General features: G+C 38.1%; 1 protein-coding gene across 1 annotated transcript in view; it reads right to left on the minus strand.

Annotated features, from left to right (window-relative positions):
• Positions 1-26513, minus strand: part of LOC139730756 (N-acylethanolamine-hydrolyzing acid amidase-like) — a 31251-nt gene extending 4738 nt beyond the window's left edge. The window contains exons 1-7 of the mRNA XM_071641621.1: positions 26172-26513; positions 17014-17178; positions 15889-16015; positions 6490-6580; positions 4127-4215; positions 1457-1629; positions 303-365 (exon numbers count right to left, since the gene is read on the minus strand). Of these exons, the coding sequence (XP_071497722.1) occupies positions 303-365; positions 1457-1629; positions 4127-4215; positions 6490-6580; positions 15889-16015; positions 17014-17178; positions 26172-26374 (911 nt within the window). The 5' untranslated portion in view covers positions 26375-26513. The remainder of the gene's footprint in view (positions 1-302; positions 366-1456; positions 1630-4126; positions 4216-6489; positions 6581-15888; positions 16016-17013; positions 17179-26171) is intronic.
• Between the last annotated feature and the right edge of the window lie 1041 nt (positions 26514-27554).

Genomic DNA, 27554 nt, shown 5'->3' on the forward strand with positions numbered 1-27554 from the left:
GAAAGCTACATCAAACAAATAATTCAACAATGTGAAGCAAGTTCATAACTTAATGGTTAACTTAACCGGTTTTGATACGGACTAGTCCCGAGTATACTCGGGCTGGTGTCTATGGGAAATGCTTGTTGTAGCAAAATCAGTCCGTCCTCAATGGGTTGATAAGTTGATGGCTGATGCTACACAGTGGTAAATATTAATGAACACACATGTTGACTATCAAATCTTAATGAATCACTTGGTCAAGCACTGTGGCTCAAACAGGATTAAAGATTTCTTTATTCTTTTCTTAAATCAATTTTTACCTGCGGTCATCACTAGCCGGTGGTGGAACCCAGTGGTCATAATTTGTCTCCAGAAGGAACCACCTAGGAACAAAAACGATGCAAATATTTAGGAAAAAGACAGAGTATGACTCTCAGACTACAGCACAATTTGAAATATCTGGCGACAGAAATTTATTCACTCCTGACTCAGTTGTGACTGAAATGACTTTTATTATGTTAAATAAACATTTGAATGTTTGTTTAAATCATTCAGTAATATCAGTCTTTGAAAACACAAATAGCAATGTAAGTAAACATCACATTGTTCACACGGCATGAAATACGTACACTTTCTGAAGTAGCCATATGTCATTATCAATTAACCCTGCAGCTTTCACTGAAGTATAGAAACACACAATCATAACAAAACAAAAAGCATAATATGAGCATAATAGATCATACACATTATCTCATACAAGAGCTCCCTAAAGAATCTGCATGGCACATGGTGGTGACACAACAGTGTGATTCTGTAGGCTAAAATAATGGCAGCAAAATCTGAACTTTGACCCTGGATCCCATGACATACATGTACAAAGTTATGTATGAACACTTTCTGGAACATGCAAACTCTTGCTGGATTTACCTTTGACATCCTACACCTTCAGATTAAGTTTTATTACGCAAATAACGGCAGCCATTCTGAACTTTGACCTTTAAAGGGGATGGCTAGTAACCGATCAGTGGGAATCAGTGGGTATACTGAGGGATGATTGTTCCAATCCTTGTGGGATTCATTTAAGAGTACATTATATATCTACTGTTGTGTGAAAATTATTTGCTTCAGAATGGTCTCATATTCAAGTAATGTGCAGATTACTGCCCCGTCACTGACCAGGGACGCTAACCTAGAAACATTAAACTGCACATTACTTGAATATGAGACCATTCTGGAGCAAATAATTTTCACACAACAATAGATATATAATGTACTCTTAAATGAATCCCACAGAGATTGGAACAATCATCCTCCGGCATTCCCACTGATTCCCACTGATCAGTTACTAGCCATCCCCTTTAAATCAATGATACATCAACTCCTTCTGGAGCATGAACAGTTTCTTTGGAGTTACCTTTTAATATCCTACACCTTCAGATTTTAGTCTAAAAGAAAGACACGGTATTATCATTACCTGCCATCGGCCACATCTATCTGCCAGACGTCCAGGGGTGCGGTACGCTCCCTGGTTATGACAGCGCCCTCGCCTGGGTTTACCCCTCCTAGGATGATGTAGACAGGAGCCACCTCTTCCTCGTACACCAGTCTGCGAAAGGCTTCTTCATAGCTTTCAGCGTTCAGCAATGTCTACCAAGGGCAAAAAGACAACAACAGAGCAAGTGGCATGAATTAGAATGTTTTCATTTCAGATTCCAGCTGATGAAGGTCATTACCATGAGAATTACATAAAGTCCCAGAAATAGGATAGAGTGTCCCACAGACTGATTGCAATTGAATCTAGTGCCTTCACAGTAATACCAGTCATCACATGTGATGTATATTTCTGTTCTAACAAAAATAAGAGAAGAGTGATAAATGTTGTTGTTGTTGTTGTTGGGTTTTTTTAAGGAAGAAGAGAAACAGAGAAAAAAGTGGGGCCCTACATATATGATATATGTGATACATGAGAGTACAAATGAACATCCTTTCATGCACATACTCACCTTCCTATGATGTATTTCTTCACCCTATCTGAACCAGTTTTGATCAGACATTGATTCTGAGAAATTTTCATAACAAATTTACACAGAAACCACCAGTGGGTCAAATGTCCTTCTCAACAATAAAGCTTCATGAAGGGAAATTGAAAGACTTTTAAGGTCACTTAATTATGGTCGACTGAGGAAATATATCGCCCTGACAAACCCCCCCCCCCCCACACACACACACACTCAAAAACGTTCCATGGCCCCTGCGTTGTGTATCACAAGGAGCAGAACACTAACCCAGTGAAGTGGCCAACACCTACCCACACAAACACAGTGTGTTTGTCTACAAGCATGAAGCCTGCACTTTAATGGAAGAAGCAGTCTTGCGTATATGACAATTCCCAGCTCCAGAGGACGTGGGAGAGACGTCGGGGACAAAATTAGTCTCCGCAACGTTGCCGCAACAAAGGAAACATTGCGGAGACATTGCAGAGACGTCACTAAGACATCTCCACAATCAGCAAGACTAGAGTTCCCACTAGATCACCACATACCCACATAAGTCTTCCCCCACCCCCCCCCCCACCCCCACTCCCCCCCCCCCCCAAAAAAAAAAAAATGATAAAAATAATACACATACCCTCGTACTTCCTCTTCAGGTTCAGCAAGTATAATCAATTCATTTTCTTCTTTTTTTTGTTCTGCAGAAAACAAATGCCACCTACAAACTATGTGGTGCCTTTCTATAAACACAAGTCCCCCCCCCCCCCCAAAAAAAAGAGAAACCAAAAACCTGAACCCTGAAAACATGAAGGGCTCACTCATTGCCTACTTGACCCAAATTCTACACATATCCTGGTTGCAGGGGAAAAAACACAATTTAGTTTGGATTTGAGCATACAAACAGCATGACATTAAAAACAAAACAAAGCACTTGCAAACTTGTCTGTAAACAGAAGAGTTTAATGAATGACATGAAACAAAACAGATGTTAAGGAGTCAAACAAATATCCTCGTCATTGAAAGAAGAAACAACAACGACAAAAAGAGAAAAAAAAATCAGAAATGAATCATGCACACTTCAATCGGATCATGTGGAGGGTATTAATGATATTCTATTTGTTTTGTGTTTGATTTTGCAGGTTTTGTTCCATTAAGTCTTTTGTCACATCCTCATCTGCACACCCGTTCTTTAACAAGCTCTGACAGAATAGTGAAAAATATAATCAAAAAGTGCAGTGAAACACTATTAATGCCCTTAACCAACTCCCATCCCTTTAAAAATAAAAATTAAGCAGCCGGTGTGAACGAGGGTTTTCAGAGATTATCTCCCTGCTGAATCGGAGTCTTGCATTTCTGTCAAGCAGCCCGACAAACCTTATGGTTTTCGCTTGAAGCAACATCCACCATAGGGCGACAGGCAAGTTGGTGAGTTCACACCATCAAATCGAATGAATATCTCTGAAATAACAGTCCAAACTCTCCTATCCGGCCTCCCTTTATCTGAATCTCTCTATTATCTGGATGCATTCTCGGCATGATTTTTGTTTTGTCAATCGAACAATTACAGGGAAGAGGGGGATTTCAAACTCAAAACAAAATTCCTACACAAACTCACATGAATTACATATCATTCTCAACAATATATGACGTCTATTCACATCTAATTTTCATCCAAATAACCTGCATTCAGACATTCACTTCCCCCAAATCACCGCAAGAACGTGGACAGAAAACTTTTCATTATGAGGGCATGGTACAGGCAGTTGTTCTTCAGCAGGTGTGTGTATTAAACATTGAGTCTCCCATATCTGGCCAAATCCCTTATCCAGATTAGAGCCAGTCTCGACTTGTCCGGATAGGAGAGGTCGGACTGTACATGGATACCATACCTGCCAACATTTCAAGATGAAATATCTTACTCGTGGATTGCAAAAATCTTATTTTATATGCAAACTGAAGTTAAAAATCTTACTTTCAGTCAAATCTTCAGGAAATACACATGAAGGGTATGTCTAACTATTCTTTTTAAATCTTATTTCTCTGACAGAAAATCTTATTTTGCTATTTTTAATGTAAAAAATCTTCCTGAATCTGATAAAATCTTATTAGTTGGCAAGTATGGGATACAAGAGGTGGATGGAAGGGAAACTCACATCTCTTGCAATGAGCGACGTGAACTTGATTTTCTTCAGTAGCAAGGCTTTGAGGAGCTCCACCATGTTGGCTGCAATGCTCCCTTTGTCTGCGACACAAAGGGAGAACATACTCAGTTAAACGTCCTGTTTATCTTTGGGAACAGTGATTTACAAAATGTTCAAGATATCACATTTGATGCAAATGTGTAGGCCTATTGTATCAAAAAACATCCTACCATATAATAATATTATTTTGCAATAAAGCCTAAAATATAAGGAGATATTATTATTTTTCTCATTAAACTATAACTGTAGACAGTTTAGTCTGGAAATTTTTTTATTATAACTATTGTTCACATTTGTGTATTTAACAATACTTAACATCAATTATAATAATAATAATAATAATAATAATATGAACACTTGTAATGCGCCGGTATCCATCATGAAAAGATGCTCATGGCGCAAGAAAGAGAGGCAGAGAGAGAAAAAAAAACAGTTAAAAGGAGGTATGAGAAAAGGAATAAAGGAAATGTTTACAAAAAAGTGGATATAAATACGAATTCAAATTTTTACAGTGGTTGTTTCTTTCCCAAACTCACATTTTAGAGCACTAATGCAAGGTTTTTGCTTCATCTGCAAATGGTAAACTATTCCTTTAATACCATTCATTCACACACATCATTAATCATTATCAATCATTAATTACTATCATAATTAACACATCATTTATTATTATTACTATTATCACAAGTTTCAGTTTCAACTATCAATGTTCCCTAGATTATCAAGAAGAGAGAAACAGAGCTCTTCAAAGTTTATTTTCTCTTTCTCAGGTTACTACATACATCCATCTCTCGCCTATCTCTGGTGCCCATCCACTTATCCTTCCAATTATTATTCATCTTCCTCTCTTCCCTTCCTTCTTCTCCTTATCTTCCTCCTGGATCTTCTCTTCACTCCATCTTCTTTATTTTCATTTCTTTTCTTTCTGGTTTTCCTCCTTCCCCTTTAATTCCTTCTTACCATCCTCCTCTCCCTTTTTTTTTCCTTTTCATCCATTCATCCAGCTACCTTTTTCTTCTTTATTTTCTTCCTTTCCTTTCCTTTTTTTCTATCTTATCTTTTCATCCCTTTGTAATTCTCTCCTTCTTCCTCCTCCTCTTCCTTCTCTTGTGATTCTTCTTTTAAAACACCTTTCCCCTTTTTTCTCCTTTGTGTGATATCAATGTTTCTAAATCCAAGTATTCCAACCATCTCAGTGCCCATTCTGTATTATAAACTAATGAATCCAACAAATATTTTGTAAGTTTTTTATTTTCATGCATTTTGCATGTCAAGTGCTATTTGCAAGATGGTACTGTATGTGGTGGGGATGAGAATTGGGTTTTTAACTTTTTGCAAGCTACCAAGAAAACACTTATGAATAGTACAGAGCATACCATTTCAAGAGAAATTCAAAGTTTATTTGATGAAAATCGGGTTTGGAATGACTAAAATATCTAAAAACAAAGCAGTCATAATAAAGTGTGGGTCCCACACTTATTTGAATCACTCTGTTTTGGATATCTCAGACATTTCAAAACCAATTTTCATCAAATAAATGTTGAGTTCCTCATGGAATTACATGCTCTTTCATATTTCATTAGAGGTTTCTCATTATCTCACAAAAAAAAAATGTTAGAAACCTGAAATTTGGTCTCAACCAAAACTATACGACCCCTTTAAAGCACGCAAAAAATATTGAACTCTAATCCGGACATGAATGTGACGTGCATGCATATCACATTTCTCTGTTCAGAACGGCACTCCACAATCGCGCATTTAACCACTCACGAAATTATCGGGAAGTCCTAATTCACGAAAAATTAGACTCGCTAACTATATGTCATATACAGTACTTTTTCTTGTAGGCTCTCTGATTGCTGGTTCATCAGCATTAGATGGGAACAGAGAAATAGATAATTCTATGAAATTTTACCAGGGGGGGGGGGAGGATGAGGATGAGGGGTCAGCATGAAGTGAAAGAAGATTGATTACAGATTGATTCATACGTGTGAATTCTCTTCTTCTTTATAGCCAAACATTATCTGATATCAAGTAATATTAATTGAGTTGTCATCCATGAGAACCATAATATATATTCCCAGCCACAATTTGTAGTATACTTATAAAAAATATTGTTCATGCAAAAAAAAAAAAAAAAAAAAGTCTTTCCCATCTTTGGCAGAGCGCCATAAGGTCACATCTCATCAGTGCTTTCCGAAATGACAGCAAAACATGTTTACATAAAAATGCATTCAACTGCATGACTCTTATACATGCTCTACATAGAGACTACAGTAGCAAGTGCTGGTAAAAACTGTAACAAGGAGAGTTACCCCTTTCATTCAGGCTAATGGTGAATTTGTTGGGCTTCATTCCCGTAAACACTCCAACCTGGCCGACGAAGCTGGTGGTAGTATACACGGTCTGCCAAAGAGAAAAAGAAGAAATAGATAATAATTTCGAACCACTGCAAAAAATTTTAGTGTTACATTTATCAAGACAGTTTATTCCTTTATTCATTTCAGGAACATTTCCCATGCAAATATTACAATTGAAACAAAGAGTCTGAAGCATGAATGTGATACATATCAGCATGTTCAGTGTGTACACTGTAGAGTACAAAGACGACTCAATGACATGGATAAAGTGCAGCTTTTCAGTAGAGATGAATCCACTGAAATGAAGCGCTTTAAGAGCACAATGGACTCATAGCTGCGTGCAAGCAGCTCAGCTATTGGCCCAGGCATTATGTTAACTTCCCCATGTCCTTGGCCAGAAAGGGCTGTCAATCTCTATAGGAAGGTCAAACAATTGTAACAATCCTCTCATGTACAAGAACTACCAGGTGCTGTTTTACGCCATCCAGTTTCAGAGGACAACATCCCTATATTCATTGAAAGCTAGCCTTGGGGATGTCTGTGTTGTTGGAGCTAGCATTACTGTAAGGCAAGATATTTTCGGGGCATGAAATTTGTCAATGGTTCAATGGGCGTTTGTGTGGTTGATGGGCACTACTGTAAAATGAGGAATGTTCGCGTGCATTTTAATTTTCGCGAATTTCACGAGAGCCAAGATTCGCAAAATTAAAATGCACGCGAAAGTTCTTGTCTACACTATATGAATGCTAGAGGCAACTCATGAATATTTCATGCTGCCAAAAAGGGCATCGGCTCCAATTCGCGAAAATTTCATGCTGCAAAAATATTGTGTTTTACAGTACTTATGATTCTCAAATGTACCCCTGTGGGCAACATACGAAGAATGAAGTATGAAGAGCATCCACATATCCCTGTGCTATCAATTGGGTCTTCTATGTGTATAAATATCTCACACATGTTAGTGGAAAGAAACAAACACCACGAGTGAGCAGAAAATATTACTTCATAGGCCGACATGCATACCTTAATAGCGCTACCTTCACATTCAATGCCTTTTTTTTTTTGGGGGGGGGGAATCAACTGATGTCAAATGAGGTCTTAATTCGCCACAGACTACAAAGCTTCCAAGGTAATTTAAGGATCATTTGAAAGTAAAGGGACATAAAAACAACACCTAATAGCACTTTAGGATCTAGAGGGATATCATGTCCACTCAACTTAAAAGAAAAAAATCCTCATTGACCTTCTTTGTTAATATCAAAGATTAAATATCCATTAGCATTCTCAAGCCTGAAATGCAGTATCGTACCTTTCAGTGTGTGAACAATCCATAACTCTAAGCACATTTAAAAACAAAGCTCTGAAACATGATTACAATTGATGTGATTTGATTGGTAGTCTAGCTGTCTAAAACATCTCTTTTTCATGAGTAGTAATGGGGGGGAGCAATAAGTTGGAAGACAAAAATCATCAAAATCAAATTTAATCACTGAGATAGTTGCATGATTCGAGGGAGTCATACTATCACCGATTCATGAAGATTTTCCAGTTTTATGGACAAAGAATAAATAAAATGAGATGGATTGAGATGAAATGATCTCTGAAACAAAGTGAGTTGATGCCTGCATTATAAAGATTTACAGATGAAGAAAGAAATCGTTACTTTGTGTTTTGTTTTAACTTAGTGTCAATATATTTACAAAGGCATAACCCGAGTTCAACTGCCATTCCTTGTAACACCCACACGCTGCCTGTAGATGAACTAAACGTTCCTGCATCCATCTTTTCGATTTGCGCTGAGACTGTTCCATAGGAAATTTCAGGCTTGTCTCCACAGGAGGAAGTGCTGGGGGAACAAATGTGAGTTTTTACATGAAGAGCTGGATTCACACATTGGGTCTGTGCTTGAAACTCAGGCGACAGCTGATATAGGGCTTACTCTGGAAGTCAGATGCATGCATGGTCATACCCTCATTTATGTCAGACCTGCAAGGCATAACAACTACTAGTACGCTCATTCTCCCGCCTCGAGCCTATCACATGACAATAAGGACATGGACCCTTGTAAACAGACACACTACAAGTTCCGTCATATTTTCTTTTCGCTTTCATGCATGTTTTTGTCCTCTGACCGACAGGAAGAAGTGAAAATAACATGTTTATTTACCTCCACCAAGATATGATTGATTTTGCCAGTGTTGGTCTGTTGCCTCCGCCAAGGGAGGAGGTTTATGTTTTCATTACCGTTTGTTTGTTTGTCCATGTGCAAAATAACTCAAAAAAGTAGTTATCGGATTTGGATGAAACTTACAGGAAAGGTTGAAAATGACACAAGTAACAATTAAATTATTAAATTTTGGTAGTGATCCAATAATTTTGGGGGGAAATTTATGAGGGATTTTCTATATTTTGACAGGTAGGGTCAATGAACTTGGGATGTCAAGCTGCGCATATTTGAGGATTGCACTATGAGCGGCTACACACGGTCAAAAATTTGTCATTTGAATGATGATTCCAGTGAAAACTAATTCTAATGATGAATTTTTAGCATGTGTGGAAGCAAATTAGAATCACGAAGGCTAATCACAATCACGAATTCAAATTCTAGTCCGGAGGTGAATTCCATGGAAGTTTCACTCAAATTACGGTGCGAAATTTGCATGTGTAATGCTTGACCTCCAAAACATCTTTTGAGGGGCGGAGCTTACGTGACCTTTCAAGCACTTCCGTAGATAATACGCGCACCGCATGCATGCACTCGATCGTACGTTTCTATTTGATTGACAAGTCACCAAGGATTACGTAACGCCTTCGCTCAAGAATTCGAATTCTAATCACAGTTTTCGAGCGAGCGTGTGTAAGGTCCGATAATTCTAAAGACGAATTGCAATCATCACTACAATGATGATTCAAGTTACAAATTTTCTCTCGTGTGTAACTTATCTACGTGCACTGAAGTGTGTGCTGTAAATTTGATCTGCTCGGGCAAGGCACCGAGCAGCTGGAAGTTGATGATGTAACAAAAGGCTTCTATATTGGGAAATCCGGCGATTTTCAGCATGCGTTCAGATGCATGAGTGGAAGTCCCTGATCTCTATGGAAGAACATGATCAGTGGTGGAAATGAGCTGCTTGGTGGAAGCTAGCTAGTCTGCGCTCTCAGAGTGCTTCTCTAGTAACCTCTGAATTTTCATCTATGACACTGTTACTACTGAATTGTTACATGTATCTATTCCTTTTTTGAGTCTGACATTTTTTTTTTTTTGGGGGGGGGGAGGGGTTGTAATTTGGCATAAAAAATTTCTACTATGCTGCTTTTATCCCTGCGTGATTTCCTAATTTACTTTTTATATCTTTTTATAAAAGTTAGCAAGTCCACTCAGGTGGGATGGCACTGTGCCTCAGTCTAGGGGGCAGGTCATAATGACATGATAGAAATCTGGGGAGTTAGTTGATCTTTACATTATTTGTGGATGATTAGTTTCCAGACATCTTATGCCAATTGGCAAAAATATAGTGCATTAAAGGGATCGTACAGTTCTGGTTGAGACCTTATTTCAGGTTTCTAACATTTTTAGATGAGATAATGAAAAATCTCATGAAATAATGAAAGAGCATGTAATTCTATGAGGAATTCAACGTTTGATAAAAATTGGTGTTGAAATGGCTGAGATATCCAAAAAAGACCCACACTTTGTAACGATCGCTTTGTTTTACTTTGTTTTTGGATGTTTCAGTTATTCCAAACCCGATTTTCATCAAATAAACTTTGAATTCCTTTTAAAATGGTATGCTCTGTGCTATATCATAAGTGTTTTCTTGGTATCTCGCAAAAATTTAAAAGCCCAATTCTCATCTCCACCAATACTGTACTATCCCTTTAAAGGGATGTCCTGTACAGTAGTGGTTGAGGTGGGGGGTTTAGTTGATGAAATTGATTTTCAAATGGCTGAGATATCCAAAAAAAAAAATGATAATAATAAAAGGCACCAGGCCATTCCTTTTATTAGGATCTCTTTGTCTCACCTTGTTTTTGATATCTCAGCCATTTCAAAACCGATTTTCATCAAATAAACTTTTGATACCCCTTAGAATCGCACGCTCTTTGACATCTCATAGAGTGGTTTCTGAATATCTTGCAAAACGTTAAAAGCTAAATCCTCACCTCAACCAGAACTGTACACACCCTTTCAGGGTTGCAGTCAACTTGAAAACCGTATGGAAATGGACTTTTGAGAGAAACACAGAATCAATTTTCATTTCAGAATATCGATTGCATTACATATGATGGGTGTTACATTTCATAATTGAGTAATATCAGATTCATGAGAGCAGTACGTCTGATGATTGACACATGATCAGCGACAGAAAGTGAAAATTTCTCCAATGAAACCATGACAACATCAACCATCTGTAGAAAATACCAGTCTGAGAGTGAGCAGGTGTTGATCAATATCACATGATAGCTATCATTTTGAAAGAGGTCCTTTACTTGGAGATCATCCTACAAATATAATTGTACTATCGTAAATCATACTGTAAGCATGAATTCAAGCAAATTAGACAATTATGAACAAATTTTTCTTCCCCACAGAAAAAAAAATAAATGCATACACACACACACACACACACACACACACACACACAAATAAGATTTGTACAGAAATGAGAAATTTCAGCATTTTTTTTTTTCTATCATTTTAACCCAGTCATTATCACTGGCAACCTGCTTGATACAAAGTCAGTCTCATTTTTGACAGAGTAGTCCTAAAAGACATAATCAATCATAGTATCATTTTTTTTTACAAGTGTAAAAACTTTCAAGCTCAATATTGTTATCAGAACATCTGGACGAATAGTTCGTGATGAACAAAAATCTAACATTAAGCGCTCTGGAGGCAAATGCTTCACAGACTCGAAAACCTTTAGTGTAAATATGAGCGTGATAAACATTTATGGTTTCACTTTTGGAATGTGAAGAAAAAATAATATATGAAAGAGAAAGAGAAAAAGGAAGACAATTAAGGCAGGATGAAGGAAACAAAAGTAAATTGTGCAAAAAAAAATGCACATTTAAGTGGCACAGGTAAATAATTTGCCAAAAACAAAAGAAGTGAAACAATAACAGCAACCAATAAATTTTGCTAAAAGTTGTGTGTAATTGCTCTGTGAATCTATTTTGCCTATAGTAACAATTAAGTTTGGGCTTGTGTTTCTTCGTAACATTTTTTTTTTTTTTTTTTTTTTTTGCCCATAGAGACTATAATTAACTGTGGTTTGGGGGTTTTGTTTTGCTTTATTTTGTTTTTTGCTATATTAGAGAAAAAACAAAAGAAGTGAAACAATCTAAGCAACCACTAAATTAGGCTAAAAGTTGTGTTTGATTGCTCATAAATATCCCCCCCCCCCCCCCCCCCCCCCCGGCCTTGACAGCTTTTATAAAAAAAAAAGAATGACGAAATACAAAGAAGAAAGCTTGGAGGCACTTCCACTAACATAGTTTAAACAAATTCACAATCATTTTTTTCTTTGTGAATTTCTCCAGCATGGTGCACAAAGGTCAATAAACTATTGAGTCAAGAGCACTTGTTCCCCTTCTGGCATTGAGCTTACTCCATACATGGTCCTTAACATTATAATTCATTGCAAATTGTTCACAAAATACTCTGAGGATGACTACACCATCTGTGCTTGTTACCACGGGGTGCCTTGGTAAATATTGCAAACAAATCAGGAGGTAGGTGGATAAAAATGCATGCAGCAAAGATGCATAATACACTACTTTACTTTCAGAATGTGTCTAATGTATTTCACCCCCTATAACCACTGAAAGATTTCTTGCAATGCCCATCTTGACTCACTGAAATAAGCTGTAAAGGGGCCTATATTACAATTTTGCTTCTAGCTCTACAGAAAATGATCATGTACTGTAAGGTAAGATATACGTGTATATTTGAAGGACATAAGCACTGGGTGGGAATTGAACCCCCGATTGGGAGTGGGTAGTCTTATCCACTATGTCACATGCAGTGCCCCATTGCTGATTCAGTGCTTTTTCAAGAGAGGCAGCTGCAGGTTATTCAGTGGGGGTTTTAGAGGACTAGAAGCCCAGATTGAGTACTCAAACAATACTGGTGGTGCCATTTATCCTATCCTAGCAATCATTATTTCCTGGGCACTCAATGTTTTGGGATTTTCTGCTTGCATGGCCCTGAGTTGTAGGGCATGGTGGAGACATCAGTAAAACCTCTGGGAATTTGGTCACAAAATGTCAGACATTCTGCTTGATTTTAGATAGATCTGATTTCAGTCACATAATTATTTATTTGTTTGTGCGAGGAGTAAGTTAGATCTGGCACATACCAGGTAAGTTATAACTTGTTCATTTGTTCATAAACTACAATATCAGGTGACATAATCACATGATCGAACCACCTCATGTGACCCCTCTCTATCTATTGTTCTTGACATGATATGCTGGCCACTTCAGAAGATAAAAGGTATAAATTGAAATTGAAACCGATTACATCACCACCTTTCTTTATAGCTATCTCCTATCATTCTGGTACATTGCAGATTGTCTACAATTGGCCCAACTTCCACAGGATATTACACAGTTTCTTGTCCCAACCTCCTTCCCACCCCCCCCCCCAACCAAAAATAACAAAACAAAGCACATCACATGCTCTGAAATATAAATGCACTTGATGTCTGTGTGCAAAGTGGTCGACGAACTTTGATACCAATTGCTGATTGGTTCTCATTAAATTGCATTGTTTACATCACATGGTTTTATCAGATTCCTAGCACTCTCTTTTGAGTACCCCAACAGGCTGTTTACATTTTGTGGTGTTTCAGGACTCGGTGAAGTAAAACAATTATTCACAAAACTTGAGTAGACATGGGGCTATATGTACAGACCAAATGCAAAAGCTGGTGGCAGCATTACACACACAATTAGTGATAATTGCAGCAGGGGGTTTATAGGGCAATTACCCCCTGGGCAATTACCCAGACCCTAATTGCCCAGATACGACAAAAGGAAATGTATGTGATTGAAAACATCTCTGGGCATGATAATGTTATTGACAATATAAAGCCAAATGTATGTGGGTGAAGAAAAATTGCTTCTGAGGCTGGATATATTGCAAGGCTAGCCCAAATTCACTTTGCATCAGTGAAGACTTCAGTCAGCTCATCTCTACAAAACCACAACTACAATATTGCTCCTGTCATACTGACCAACTCTCCAACCCTCCTCGAGTAAATTTCAGGCTTGTCACTGTGAGTGGTCCTAACTCCTAATCTGTCAGTAATCATTTGGTCTCGATCTTCAGGAAAAAACTGTCAAGTCACTTCAAAAATCATATAACTACTGCAAGCAGGAAACGATAGTGGGGTAAATGTCATATATCAATAGGGATTAAATGACGAATTCATTTATTATTATTAATGAGTAATTCATTTACCATCATTTGTCTGCTCATCATTGGTTACACTTATTAGTATGAGGCATGTGATTTGATCGTGATGTAATTCTGTAACAAAATGGGAGAAGAAATGATCTTTGGAGAGGGGAAAACATTACATCACAATGGTCTAAAATTGTCACCTCTACACAACTCTGGACATTGTTTCAATTTTGTTTGGTTTTTTTTTAAGAGAAATTTTCTCAATTTTAGATAAATTTCCAATATCAATACATTCAAGTCTGCTTTGAAAATTCATTTTTTTTTAACAGTGTCCACAAGCATGAAGCTTGGTACCATCATCGTTACTGAAATTGCACTATGTTTTTTAAATAATTTTTTTTTTCATTTTTTGACAACATTGGGACATATGCATGATTTGTTATGTGCTATATGCACTGTTAGTTATTGTTAATCACTATATTATCATAATGAGACTGGCACTTCAATGCAGGCAAGATGGTTTAGAAACAGTTTCACTCAGCGCTAAGAATGCTTGCAGGAAGTATTTCAGACTAATATCTTTGTTGTTGAAAACAAAAAGATCTTCTTAACAGAGAGACAATATGTTCATAACTCCTCCATGATAATTGAGAGCATTGTTACCACTGGACCAATCAGTGTCAAGTTGCTTGCTCAAGACATTTATTATCTGAATGATACTCTCACTTTTAATACAGATGGTATCGCATGAGTCTCTTCAAACTTACGAAACTTTATGACCAATATTAAATACTGAAGTTTGTCCTCTTGAGAAACACAATAGTAATGTCATTAGTAATGATGATAATAATTAAGAGGCTTTGGTATGGGTCCCAACAAGTCTAGCTATTAGAAAGCAATGTTGTGCACAATCATGCCATCCTCTTCAGCTAAAGACAAGGTTTCAGTCCCTCCGATGAGTGGGGTCCCTGTGTGCGAGAGATTCAAAACTCAGACCCATATATAACAGATCAGGCTTGACTTCCTTGAAAGAGCAACAGTGCAAACCAAGTGAAATGTTCCCTCCCACATACACACATAAACACACACACACCAAGAAAATGGATACCAGGCAGTGACCCCTAGTTGTTTCCCCGAGAGTGACCAGCACAAGTCAGCAAACTATATCAACTAGGCATGTACTGTAGTGCCGTATGAATGAATGAATGAATGAATGAATGAATGAATGAATGAATGAATGAATGAATGAATGAATGAATGAATGAATGAATGAATGAATGAATGAATGAATGAATGAATGAATGAATGAATGAATGAATGAATGAATGAATGAATGAATGAATGAATGAATGAATGAATGAATGAACGAATGAATGAATGAATGAATGAATGAATGAATAAATGAATGAATGAATGAATGAATGATTGAATGAATGAATGAATGAATGAATGAATGAATGAATGAATGAATGAATGAATGAATGAATGAATGAATGAATGGTGTGTGCCAGCATGCATGCAATTCAGAATTGTAAAACCAGAAACACTTGTGGCATGAAACTTTTGCAAATTGGAGCTGACAGCCTTTTTCGCAGCATGAAACTTTCAAGAATTGCCACTGGCATTCAATGCAACGCGTAGACAAAACCTTCTGCATGCATGTTATTTTCTGAAATTACTCTTTGCTCCTTTGCAAAATTCACAAAAGTTTCATGTATGTATTTTTTTTTTTTTTACAGTATAGTTTGTTCTGCCATTTTTTTTTCTCTCTTGCATTCGTCTTCTTGTATTCTACTTTTTAGACGGAATATATCTGAAATTAATGACCTCTCAGCACTTAAACCATTTGGTTGACACTGTCATGTAGGTGCACCCTTCCTTTGAAGCTCTCAATACTTATAAAAATTTGCCAGAAACTAGTGTAACTGAAAACTGATACCTACCTTTCCCTTCGACTTGAAATCCAAGATAGCTGTGATATTCTTCAACTGTGCCGTCATCTCAAAGTCCAGATTTCTGCTGTGCCAAATGGTGCCATTGCTGTCCTGGGCGACGATGCTGGTACAGGCCCTGCAAGGAGAACAGAGGATTGAATGCTATAAGGTCCTTATGAGCCTTTGTATCAGAGTCCTCTTGCTGTAATAAGCCAGAGAAGCATGTATTATATTGGTCAAGAAGGGTGTATATCATATTATGATATGGTTTCTGCCACCCTTGGACACCAAATGGAAATTTGCAATTTTGCTTGATAATTATCTTCTTTGTTTTAATAGTGCTCTACCCTGGATTACTTTAAAAAAAAATGGGTGTAAGCAATTTTTACTTCTTTATGCAAGAAGATTTTGTAGCACTGATATACAAAAATCTAGTATGAACACATTGTGAACTCCTGTGTTATTATGGATCTTGGGTGTCGCAATTGTAAATCCAAAGTTTTTCTTATTTTTCTTTATGTGGCAAGAGCACTACAGGAATTTTATTAAGCTGTCAAACAAAATGCATTTAAACAAGAACAATTTCTTCCAAAATATTACTTGTCAAGAACAGAAATTCAAAGTCCATTAAGTGACAGACACAAAAAACCCAAACATTCAATGAAACACACATCTGAACACAGCTGTGCAAAATGCATGCATGCACCCACCTACATGCATGATGACTGCAAAACGGAAGATTACATGAAAATGAGCACGTCATGGTGGGTGTAATTGCCTATTTAAAACAAAATGGGCTTATCTTTCAAAGTGTCTTTAAACACCACTTCCAACAGTCAGCGTGCTTGTCAACATACATGTTCCTGCTCTTGAAAAAGCATCACGCATCTTTTGACCTTGAGTGCAATTTACTATATGATGCTGCTATAATGCACTCTACAACATTGCCTGAATCATTTTGACAGTGTTTCAAAGTGAACAAATGAAAAATAAAACAATCAATTGACTCAATTTTAGTGAAATCCTTTCACAGTCAAGCAGATTTTCATTTCCTCTTTCCTGGGTAAAATAAACACAAAATATCAAATCAAGTCTACGCACTGATGAGCAAGGCCTAGGAAAAAAAAAACTTACGCTGAGAATTCATACAGCATGTTGACTACCGTTATTTCGCCCAGTGTTATATTCAAGGTCTTGGAGATGCCCCTCAGCTCGTCAGCATATGGTTGCGGGAGAAGATCCTCAATCGCCATGCCGACCACATCCATCAATGGTCTTGCCTCATAGGGCAAGTTATCGCTGGAGAAAAAGGGAACAGATAGAGACAATAAAAGCAAGATACACAGATTAATCTTTGCTGCCATGTGGTAACATGACTTTGCTGAGAGCTACTCAACCTGTTTCAGATCAAGACACCATAAATCAGCCTTGAGCTTCATTTCTGATAACACAGCAACAGTTCATCAACCATCTGAATTAATGCTGTATGCAATACTCCTTATATATAATATATATGTCTAATCTTTCGCCAATCTGAATTTCTGGACAACATCACGAGTGGTTAAATTCACCATCATGGAGTACAGCAAAGGACAGAGAAATATGACCCTTTAACTATAAACTACACACAAAACTTTTACAAGTTGAAAACCTATGAACATCTTATGTAATTTTCCTAAAACCTCACTTATTTTTACTGATTTTTCTTCTTTTCATATTTTGCATTCACTGAATCCATATAATTCGGGGCAAATTCCAAAAATAAACCCTTTTATTACACTTTAAGCCACTGAAAAAGATTCATTTTGAAATTTTCATAAAAAGTAACTTTTTGTCCTGCTACAAAACTGTAATCCTGTCCTGACTATATTGACAGACAATGTATTATGACAAAGACCAAAAAGCCCTTCTCTAATGGGACACTACCACAGAGAAAACAGACTAACAACAACAACAAAAAGGAAATGTTTTTTTTTCTTTGATGCCTCATCATCTGCTGAACCTCTCATCTTATGTACTTCTCAAAATCTGCTATTTAGATCAGTTTTTCACTATTCTAGCTAGATAACAACCTCACTTTTTGACTGAATTCCCAAGAATGTAAATAACATCTAATCTCTCCCCATGTTATGCATGATGAAATTAAAAAAAAATATCAACATTGAAAACTGAGTAGGATTTGGCAGGGGCAAATAAATCCCAATGTCTTCATACAGTATGTCACCTACTGTATAGCTACAGTCAGAGCATTTCTCCTGTCAGTTTACAAATGCAGTATACTGTGAAAGTGAACATTTTCGCGGTGTCAAAATTTATGTGCATTTCATGCAATCAGCAGAGAGCGCAAAAATAAAAGCACACAAGTAGGCCTATATTTGCTGGCCATACGCTCTTTTAACTGCCGTCCTGATTCTGCAGGATTAAAAACACACAACAAATATCATCTAACCCAGCCTAGCGAGAACAATTACTCATGCGAAAATATCCACATTTACAGCGTACTGTCATGACTAAAAATGGCTGCTCACTTTACACAGGGATTTGAGACACAAACTTTTATCTCAAATAATTCACAATTCATGTCAACTCCTACTGCCTTGTGTCCACCAGGCCCATAAAATGCACACACCCACAAACCAGCACTCTTGACCTCACAAAAAGGATACTCTGAGTGGAAGATAAATCTTTGCTCTAGATGATAAATCTTTGCTCTGGGTGACAGATGTTTGCTCTGGATGATATTATCAGGCTTTATTTACAATCTACACTCAGAGCTAATTGCTGTATGAATCTGAACTTTGATTGTTTCAACACCCTGTGACACTTGATCTCCCCTTTTCTTTCATTTCTTTTTTTTTTTAAACCTTATCTACAATGTGTAGTCAAACAAAATGTAAATAATATCATGGCGTATTTTTAACCATGACAAATTAAAGTGGCGGTATAGTTTTGGTCGAGATGGGGGATTCAGATTTTAACTTTTTGCAGGATAATTAGAAACCCCATCAAAAGAGCATACAATCTTAAGAGGAATTCAAAGATTAGTTGATTGAAATCAGTTTTGAAATGGCTGAGATATCCAAAAACAAAGTAAAACAAAGTGGTCCTAATAAAAGGTACATAGGTCCCACCTTTGATTTTGGACCTCTTTGCTGATACATTGGATATCTCAGCCATTTCAAAACCAATTTTCATCAAATAAACTTTTAATTCCTCTGAGAAGCATATGCTCTTTAATATTTCATATGGGGTTTCTTATCATCTCACAAAAATGTTGGAAACTTGAAGCTCCATCTCAACCAAAACTATACCAGGGCATCTCTTTAAAATTCCAAGGCTATTATGACACTCAGCTGTCATGATCCAAAACTAATTGCATCATAATCTTTCCACTTCCTACTGATCATGCTTCATGAGAGTGAAAATTCTCCTCTCCTCTCTCTAAGTGCTATATATATTATAGTATACATACATACATACATTATCCATTCATTCATTTCATTCAAATTTCATATACCTCACAGCCTATGGAAACCTGACAGGGCTTGGGCAAGTCTTAGGAGATTGGAATCTCGACATGAATATTCAACAGTAAATGAAAACTGTCCTAAAAGCCCAAAAGGACAACAGCAATTTGTAGGAAACAGGATAAATGGTGAATTTTTTTTAATCACACATACTCAAAAAATAAGTGTCCTCTGCCATTTGTACTCAGCATTAAGATTCAATTTTGAAGTGATACTTTAATGAGTTCTTACCACACAGACACTGTTTAATAACTGCCTCTTTTATATATTCTCTCTCTCTTTCTTTCTTTCTGACTTTTCTTTTCTTCTTCTCCTCCCCCTTCTCCTTCTTCTTTTGCAAATACACCTCGTGCTAATCCAATCTGGCTTTCACTTGTTGATTGTAAGTCTTCCTTTTCTTAATATTGGCTGTTATGTTTTGGCCACCTTAATACTGTTAGCCATGCATCGCTTAATGCACAGATTTTGTATGCTTTAATCTGGTATATTGATACCACGCCGTCCACAGAAATCTGTGTACAGATTAAATATGTGTTGCCAATGTAGGCTAGTCTGGCTTCAAGGCAGTTAATTGTTCTGTCAACTTATCAGAATCTTCCATGATTGCATTCCACTGCTTTGAAAGAGTGAGCCAACATTGGTATGTGCTTGAATATAAAGTATCCCATTTTAGCCACTCACTGTCATAGTTATGGATGGAGATAGCCATATCAAGGTTGCACAACAGTACTCTTGAGTTTGATGCCAGTTAGGATAACAGAGTAGAAAATAAGGTATCTTTGGAAACTTCTGGAACCAAGTTTATGCTGTCATGAATGGATATACAAACACTGGTAGCTATGCCAGAGGGCTTTCTTTCTTATGTACACATAACAAACAAAATCTCTTTACAATCTGTGGCTTAAAAAATCATGACAGCTTCAAAGCAGTTGAGGATGAAAAACGAAAAGAAAAAAAGCTTTGCTATCTACAACAAAGGCAATAATTCCTGAGCTTTTGATAAAATCCTCAGTAAGAGCAAATAACATGTAATGACCCAGCGATGACTGATACAGTGTGCAAATACATAAAAGCCACATCTAAACCACAACACACAATGTCAAACACTATAACAGCCATCCTCTATCCCCCCCCCCCCCCTTGCTGATAACAATGTCAAGCACATAAACACTAATCTTGTCAAAAAGCTTACAGTCTCAAATTAGCCTGGTGTGCCATATATCAGCCCCACTCACACAAATCCAAACTTTAAGGTTTTGGATAACAAATTTTTGCAATACAACATGAAACCATTAATTTGCTTAAGTGTGATGGTTACACACATGCACAGAAACAAATCGCTAACTATTGCGATCTACAGCATAACAGGAAAATATTTGTGCTTGATTATTTCTTTAAAAAATCAAGATTTCCATGGCAATAATACATTGATTGGTAGAACTCTTCAAGGTATTCAACATGTATTAATTCTTTCTTGGGTATATGTATGTGGCCATGAAATGGGCATACAGTGTACCCACTCCCCAAGATTCTTTTTTTTTATATTCATCACTTGATTTTGCTTTGAGTGTTGTAAATAAATAGCACAAAGAGAGATGCAAGGGGTCACTCTTTGTTAGTGCTGGTTATTCTTTAAATAAACTCGTACAATAATTTGTCCTGCATAACATGCGTGAATGGTGACAAGCAATAAAATCAATTTTTGCCTCAGTGGAAGGCAAAACCTGATTATACAAAGGAGGTTATACCAAGGCCCTGTGTGTGATTGGGGCTACTGGGTCTGTGACCATTCTATTCAAAGTTCTCGGATTCACCATATCTCCAGTTCAGTCAACATCCAGACAAAGTCTTCCCCATTATACGGTGAATTGTATTGGGTGAAAGATCACCCGACAAAGAAAATGTATGGTCAAAGGCCACAAGTACACTCACTGTATCATACAGCCTACATGTACTGTATTAATGGTATTTGTTGGTTTGTTGTTGTTATTTTTCCTCATATAAAAATATTTTTGTTTGGCATGAGTACAAGGTTTTCAACCTTCTAAACAGCAGTGCAATATTAGAAGTGTTGTTGTTGTTGTTGTTGTTGAAAAAAAAGAGTATTTTACAAACCAATGAATAAAACCATGAATAAAAATAGTAATTGAGTCTAAACAATCAGGGGCTGTGGAACTGGGGGGGGGGGGGAGGGGCTAGGGGCTGCAACCCCCCCCCCCCCCCCCCCCACACACACACACACACACACTTTTGGTTCATAAAAAAAAAGGGAAATGGGGGAAAAATCACTCATGAATTTAAATTGTTAAAATTCCACCCTTTCATAAAGAAAGCACCAGCGTAGCAAAAAAAGGGGGGGGGGGGAGGCGATGGGGAAATCAACTTGACCTTGACCCTCCCTCCCCTGACAATTCAAAAAGAACATCTGTTCCTCAAGTCTCAAATTGGTCGAAAATCATAAAAATCAATATCAATTAATAACCAAGGCATTTATCATGTCACAGAGATAATTATGAGAAGGACAAGTGACAGGGTAACAAAATGAATTACAAATCTGTATTGAAGTTACTAAACTGGCACTTCAAATCCTGAATTATTTAGAGAAGCACTCTGAGTGTGCAGACCTCTGCCAAGCAGCTCATTTACACCACTGATATTTTCTTCCATAGAGATCAGGGATTTCCATTTCATTAGTTGAAAATCACCCAATTTCCCAAATTAAAAGCCTTTTGTTTTAAAGGGGATGGCTAGTAACTGATCAGTGGGAATCAGAGGTAATGCTTGGGGATGATTGTTCCAATTCTTGTGGGATTCATTTAAGAGTTCATTATATATATTCAGAGACTCCAACCCCAAGCACCTTCTGAACTGGAGATTCTCCCTCCTGAAACCCCTAGCAAACGGGAGACCCAAGTTTATGTGTGCGAAGTTCCTAGGGTTATAGATGCTCTCTGGTGCTATCTAAGGCTTATTTTTGCAACATAGATAGCAATAAGAAAGAAATCCTTTCCAACGGGAGACATTGAGCCAGGGCGGGAGGAATCAAATCTCAAACGATAGAATGGGAGATTTTGCAAAAGTGGGTTTTCGGCGGGAGATCTCCCGTCGAAAACGGGAGAGTTGGAGTCTCTGTATATTGTCTATTGTTGTGTGAAACTTATTTGCTTGAGAACGGTCTCATATTCAAGTAATGTGCAGTCTAATGCCCTGTCACTGTAAAGGCATGCTAACCTCGAAACATTAAACTGCACATTACTTGAATATGAGACAATTCTGAAGCAAATAATTTTCACACAACAATAGACAATATATAATGAACTCTTAAATGAATCCCACAAGAATTGGAACAATCATCCCTGCAGCATTCCCACTGATCAGTTACTAACCATTCCCTTTAATACGTCATCAACTTCCAGCTGCGTGGAGCACCTTGCCCTAGCAGAAACTACAGCATGCACTGCAGTGCACAGATATGCAAACCTCAAAGAAAAAAAAATGTGCAGCTTGAACTCCCAATTTATTCATTGCCCCTACCTGCCAAAATATTGAAAATCCTTCATAAAATCCATAAAAATTCCTAGTTCAATACCAAAATCTATTCATCTGCTCCTTGCGTCATTCTCAACTACTTCTGTAAGTTTCATCAAAATTTGTTCTCTACTTTTTTATTTATTTTGCACATGGGCCATACTCGTAAACAAACCAACCAACCAACAAGCAAATGCCAATGATAAAACATAAACCTCCTCCCTTGGCGGAGGTAATGATAAGATATGAAGTGGGCTGGGTGGACTTGCTGAATTTCTAACTACATCAAGCTTTAGATAAATGAGAAAATGCTGATGGAAAGTTTGGCAAGAGAATTACTTAGGTATTAATGTTAGTGTCTCGGCACAAACAGGATTTGGTTTAAATGGGATAGTGCCACTTACAGCCTACAGAGGTAGAGCAAATTTCACTCAATTGATTTTGAGGAACGGTTGACAGAATCAATGTACATGTAGCATTACCAACAGTTGAACCTGCCCTTGAGGTAACCCACCTACAAAAGCACCAGTAACCCACCTACAAAAGCACCAGTAGCCACCCACTCTGTCCAAAGTGTGCGATATTTTCCTGTCTATAGCAGAGCTCTGCATCTTTTTATTGGTACGACAGAATTATTCTTGCTCTTGTCCTATTTAAGCAATCCGTATGCAAGTGTGCAATATCCGCTGATCGCGCAGAGAGGGCAATAGAGAGAGAGATACAGCTTGGGTTAAAGGGATGGTACAGTATTGGTGGAGATGAAAATTGGGCTTTTAACTTTTTGCGAGATACCAAGAAAGCACGAATGATACAGTACAAAGCATACCATTTTAAGAGGAATTCACAGTTAATTTGATGAAAATCGAGTTTCGAATGACTGAAACATCCAAAAAACAAAGTAAAACAAAGAATTGTAATAAAGTGTGGGTCCCACACTTTATTACAATCACTCTTTTTTGGATATATATCTCTCACATTTCAAAACCAATTTTCATCAAATGAATGTTGTATTCCTCATAGAATTACATGCTCTTTCATATTTCATTAAAGGTTTCTCATTATCTCACCAAAAAATGTTAGAAACCTAAAATTAGGTCTCAGCCAAAACTATACGATCCCTTTAAAGGCGGGTGGAGGAGTGTGTATTGATGGAAAATAAAAATAGGTGACTACATTTTATAAACCACAATATTATTTTAGCTTACACAGAATTATCTTCAAATGAAGTCAGTTCCATATTTCATAATTATTTATGTTTTCCTAATTCACTATTTGCATTATTTTCTTTGGAATCACAGTCATTTCAAATGGATTTGCGTTACTAATATCATCCACTTCATTTGAGTGTTTAGTTCTTTGCAACAAATGAGTAAGGCCTACATTTTTCATTTGATGTTATGTAGTTATGTGTAAGGTAATTTGGTTTTTGCTTTGATCATTCTAAAACTTCTAAAGCCAAATTTCCATGTAATGATTTTAAACAGCACATGGACAAACGACTAGCAAAGAAATGAAATGAAATTCTCCCTAATTTTTAGCATCATGTTACAGCTCTCTTTTCAGAGCCAACAAAATTTTCACCCAAGAGTATTCCAAGTCTTGGAAACTATAAATAAAAATTGTTCTTGATCGACAATTATTTCTGTAAGTGATAATAGTGTTGAGATGTCCTTTCACTTTCATCATACTGGGCAGGAGGTGTGTGTGTGTGTGTGTGTGTGTGTGTGACATTGTCAAGATGTGATTAGGGTAAGGAGGTATACACTCTCCTTGATTAGATCAAATTGGTTGCCATCTTGCCTTAATATACACCTATAAAGGATCTGCATAAAATAAAGGACACCTGCAGTGGGTGGCCATCCCCATCATAAGCATGTTAGGGGTATGCCAACAAACCACCATATTAAGGGGCTGAAAATTAATACAAGAAACATATAGGCCTACCGGTATACAGTTGTACATCACAAGCATGTGTGGGTGGTAACTGCGACCAGCCCCAACGCTACGCGTTGGGGCTGGTCGTACAGTGCAGTTAGTGTGGCCTGTGGGTGGGTACAACTTGAGTAAGGAGAGAAATACAATATTGGTATCTACATAGCGCTCTTACAATGAATGCATGTATCACAGCGCTTCACAAATCCATCTTACACTTGGGAGGAAGGAGAAGAGAAAAAAAATACAACAGACAGAGAGAGAAAAAAGTACATAATGAATCAATCAGTTATTGAAAAGGATTTCTGGAACACTAGCGATGGTGATTCCCCGATACTTTGAGGGAGTTGATTCCATAGGCGTGGGGCAGCTGCTGAGAAGGATCTGTCTCCTGTCCGAGTGAGAGTCCTAGGGACAGATAGCCGGGTTGGGTCTTGGCTTGACCGCATTCCTTAAAAAATAAGTTGGTCCCGTTGCATAAAACTTTTTTAGCAACCTTAGAAAATTCTGGTTGGGATTTGCCCAACCTGAATTTTTTAAGGTTGCTAATCTAAGAATGTAAAATCCGTTGCATAAAAACTCTGGTTGGGAGCTTCCAACCGGAACTTTGTGATTTCAACCGGAAAAAAATCTGGTTGGAGTTTTATGCAATGGGCCCAAGCTTGTCTTTCAGATTGATGATGTGAAAGTAGATTCAGGAGGTAAGATGGAGCACAATTTTGAAGGCATTTGTACGTGATTGACAATTCCCAATTTTGTACATAGATGATTCGCTTTTGCACAGGAAGCCAGTGTAATTGCTGACGATGAGGAAAGACATGGTCACTCTTCTGGGCTAGAAAAACCAGCTTTGCAGCTCGGTTTTGAGCATGTTGAATGCAAGTAAACAGATGACTTCTTTAGCTGAGTAGCCAGATCTACAACTATAGTATCCAGGTCTATCCTAGACCGTAACTATACACAGCCCAGTCGCTGTAAGTTGCCGCACAGCGTACTAACAGCGTCTGGTCGGGCTATCCTAGACCAGTGCAGTGGTATCTGTCTCTCCACGGTGGGCTTCTTATCTGACGTTGGGACATGTATGAGGATGGTCAGCCCACGGCCCACCAGAGGACTGACCATAGCAATGTCCCAACGTCAAGTAAAAAGCCCACGCCCACCGGGCCGTGAAGAGGTAATTTTAGACTGTGTAGCGGCATATCGGTCTATGATTCAGGTGATTCAGTTTTGGTAAACTATGTGGAGTAAGGCTTACTACATCCCAGAAGAATAGATCTGCATGGTGTGAGTCCCTAGAAAACTTACTCGATAGCAGATATCCACAAATTTCTCAGCTGCTCGAGGTCCCAGTGCTTCAAGACGGGTGCCCAACGATCTTCGGGGGCGGCGTCTAGGTCGATGGTAAGCCGAGGCACGGGAACGTCCCGGCGGAATTGTCCGGCTGCAGCCCGTGGGAGGACGACAGCAGCCGATACAAAAAGTGTCGCCAGTGAAAATATGACCCTCATCGTCGCTCAATCAGTGAGTCGATTAGTAATATCTGCGAAAACGAACAAAATCTGACTGATGGGCAGATTCGCCTCGCCGAAGCAGAAGATAGAAACTTGAGGACAGCCGTTTATACCTCTCTGCTGCTGTGCGACGAGTTTTCTGATCTATCCTCGAAGCGAATATAATGTCAACAACACTCATCGAACTCCCTGCTACCGGCAAGATCCTATAACGGTATTGTTTGTGTACATATGGGATCACATGCACACTCTGCTTGCACGCTCGCTTCTTATTTGCTCCGAGTGATGGCGCTATCCAACATTACGATCAAAGCGACAGGGCTCTGTTTACGATCAGGGGGGTGTTTCATCAACGTTTAAGTCAGCGCAAAAAGTTGTCATCGCTGACAATCACCAGAGGAACAGTTAGTGACCAGAGCATCTCATCCAATCAAAACCAAGGATTTTGCTGAAATTGTCAACGCTGACACCTGTCTGCGCCGACAAACGTTGATGAAACTGGTGACAGGACGCTGGTGCAGACGTCAACAGTCCTGTATGATGAGCATGTCTGTAAAAGATTTCCATTTGGGGTGACAGAGGCCTCGGAACGATTGTGATTTGGGGGGAGGGGGGGGGGGGCTATGATCTGACTGCTTAACCCGTTCCATACGGGAACCTTGTGGCCTGTGTACTAAGTCTAAGGGGATTACAGAATTCAGTATTGAACGTGTTAAGTCAAGGTCCGGGGACGCCTCTTCCCATTAACAGCAGCGGATGCAGGCGGGGGCGCGCCTGGGCTCCCCCTTTATTTTTGTTAAAACAAAAGAAATAAAAAGAAAACGGAAGGGGCGGGTGCACATCCTTTAATCTTATAAAGGTCCCCCCCCCCCCCTATTTTCGGAATTCCTGGATCAGCCCCTGATTAAAATTGTTATACCAACAAAGAAAACGTATATAGCATCATATACCATACGGGTGGGTTTTTTTTAAACACTTTTTTCTTCCTGCATGTATTCTTTGGCTGCTCCATCCCATGCACAGAACTCTTATAGTAAGAGTTCTGTGCTCCATCCACATCGCAGACGCTGACTAACCATGTGGCAGCTCACCTGCATGTGCGCTCTCACATTCACTGCAAAAAGATCGGTGTTAACTCTAACACAGATCAAGTCTTAATAGTGGACCACACCTAAAC

This window comes from Diadema antillarum, unplaced genomic scaffold (assembly GCF_040938485.1).
Source record: "Diadema antillarum isolate AM-2024a unplaced genomic scaffold, OU_Dant_1.0 scf00000022, whole genome shotgun sequence".
Classification (NCBI taxonomy): domain Eukaryota; kingdom Metazoa; phylum Echinodermata; class Echinoidea; order Diadematoida; family Diadematidae; genus Diadema; species Diadema antillarum.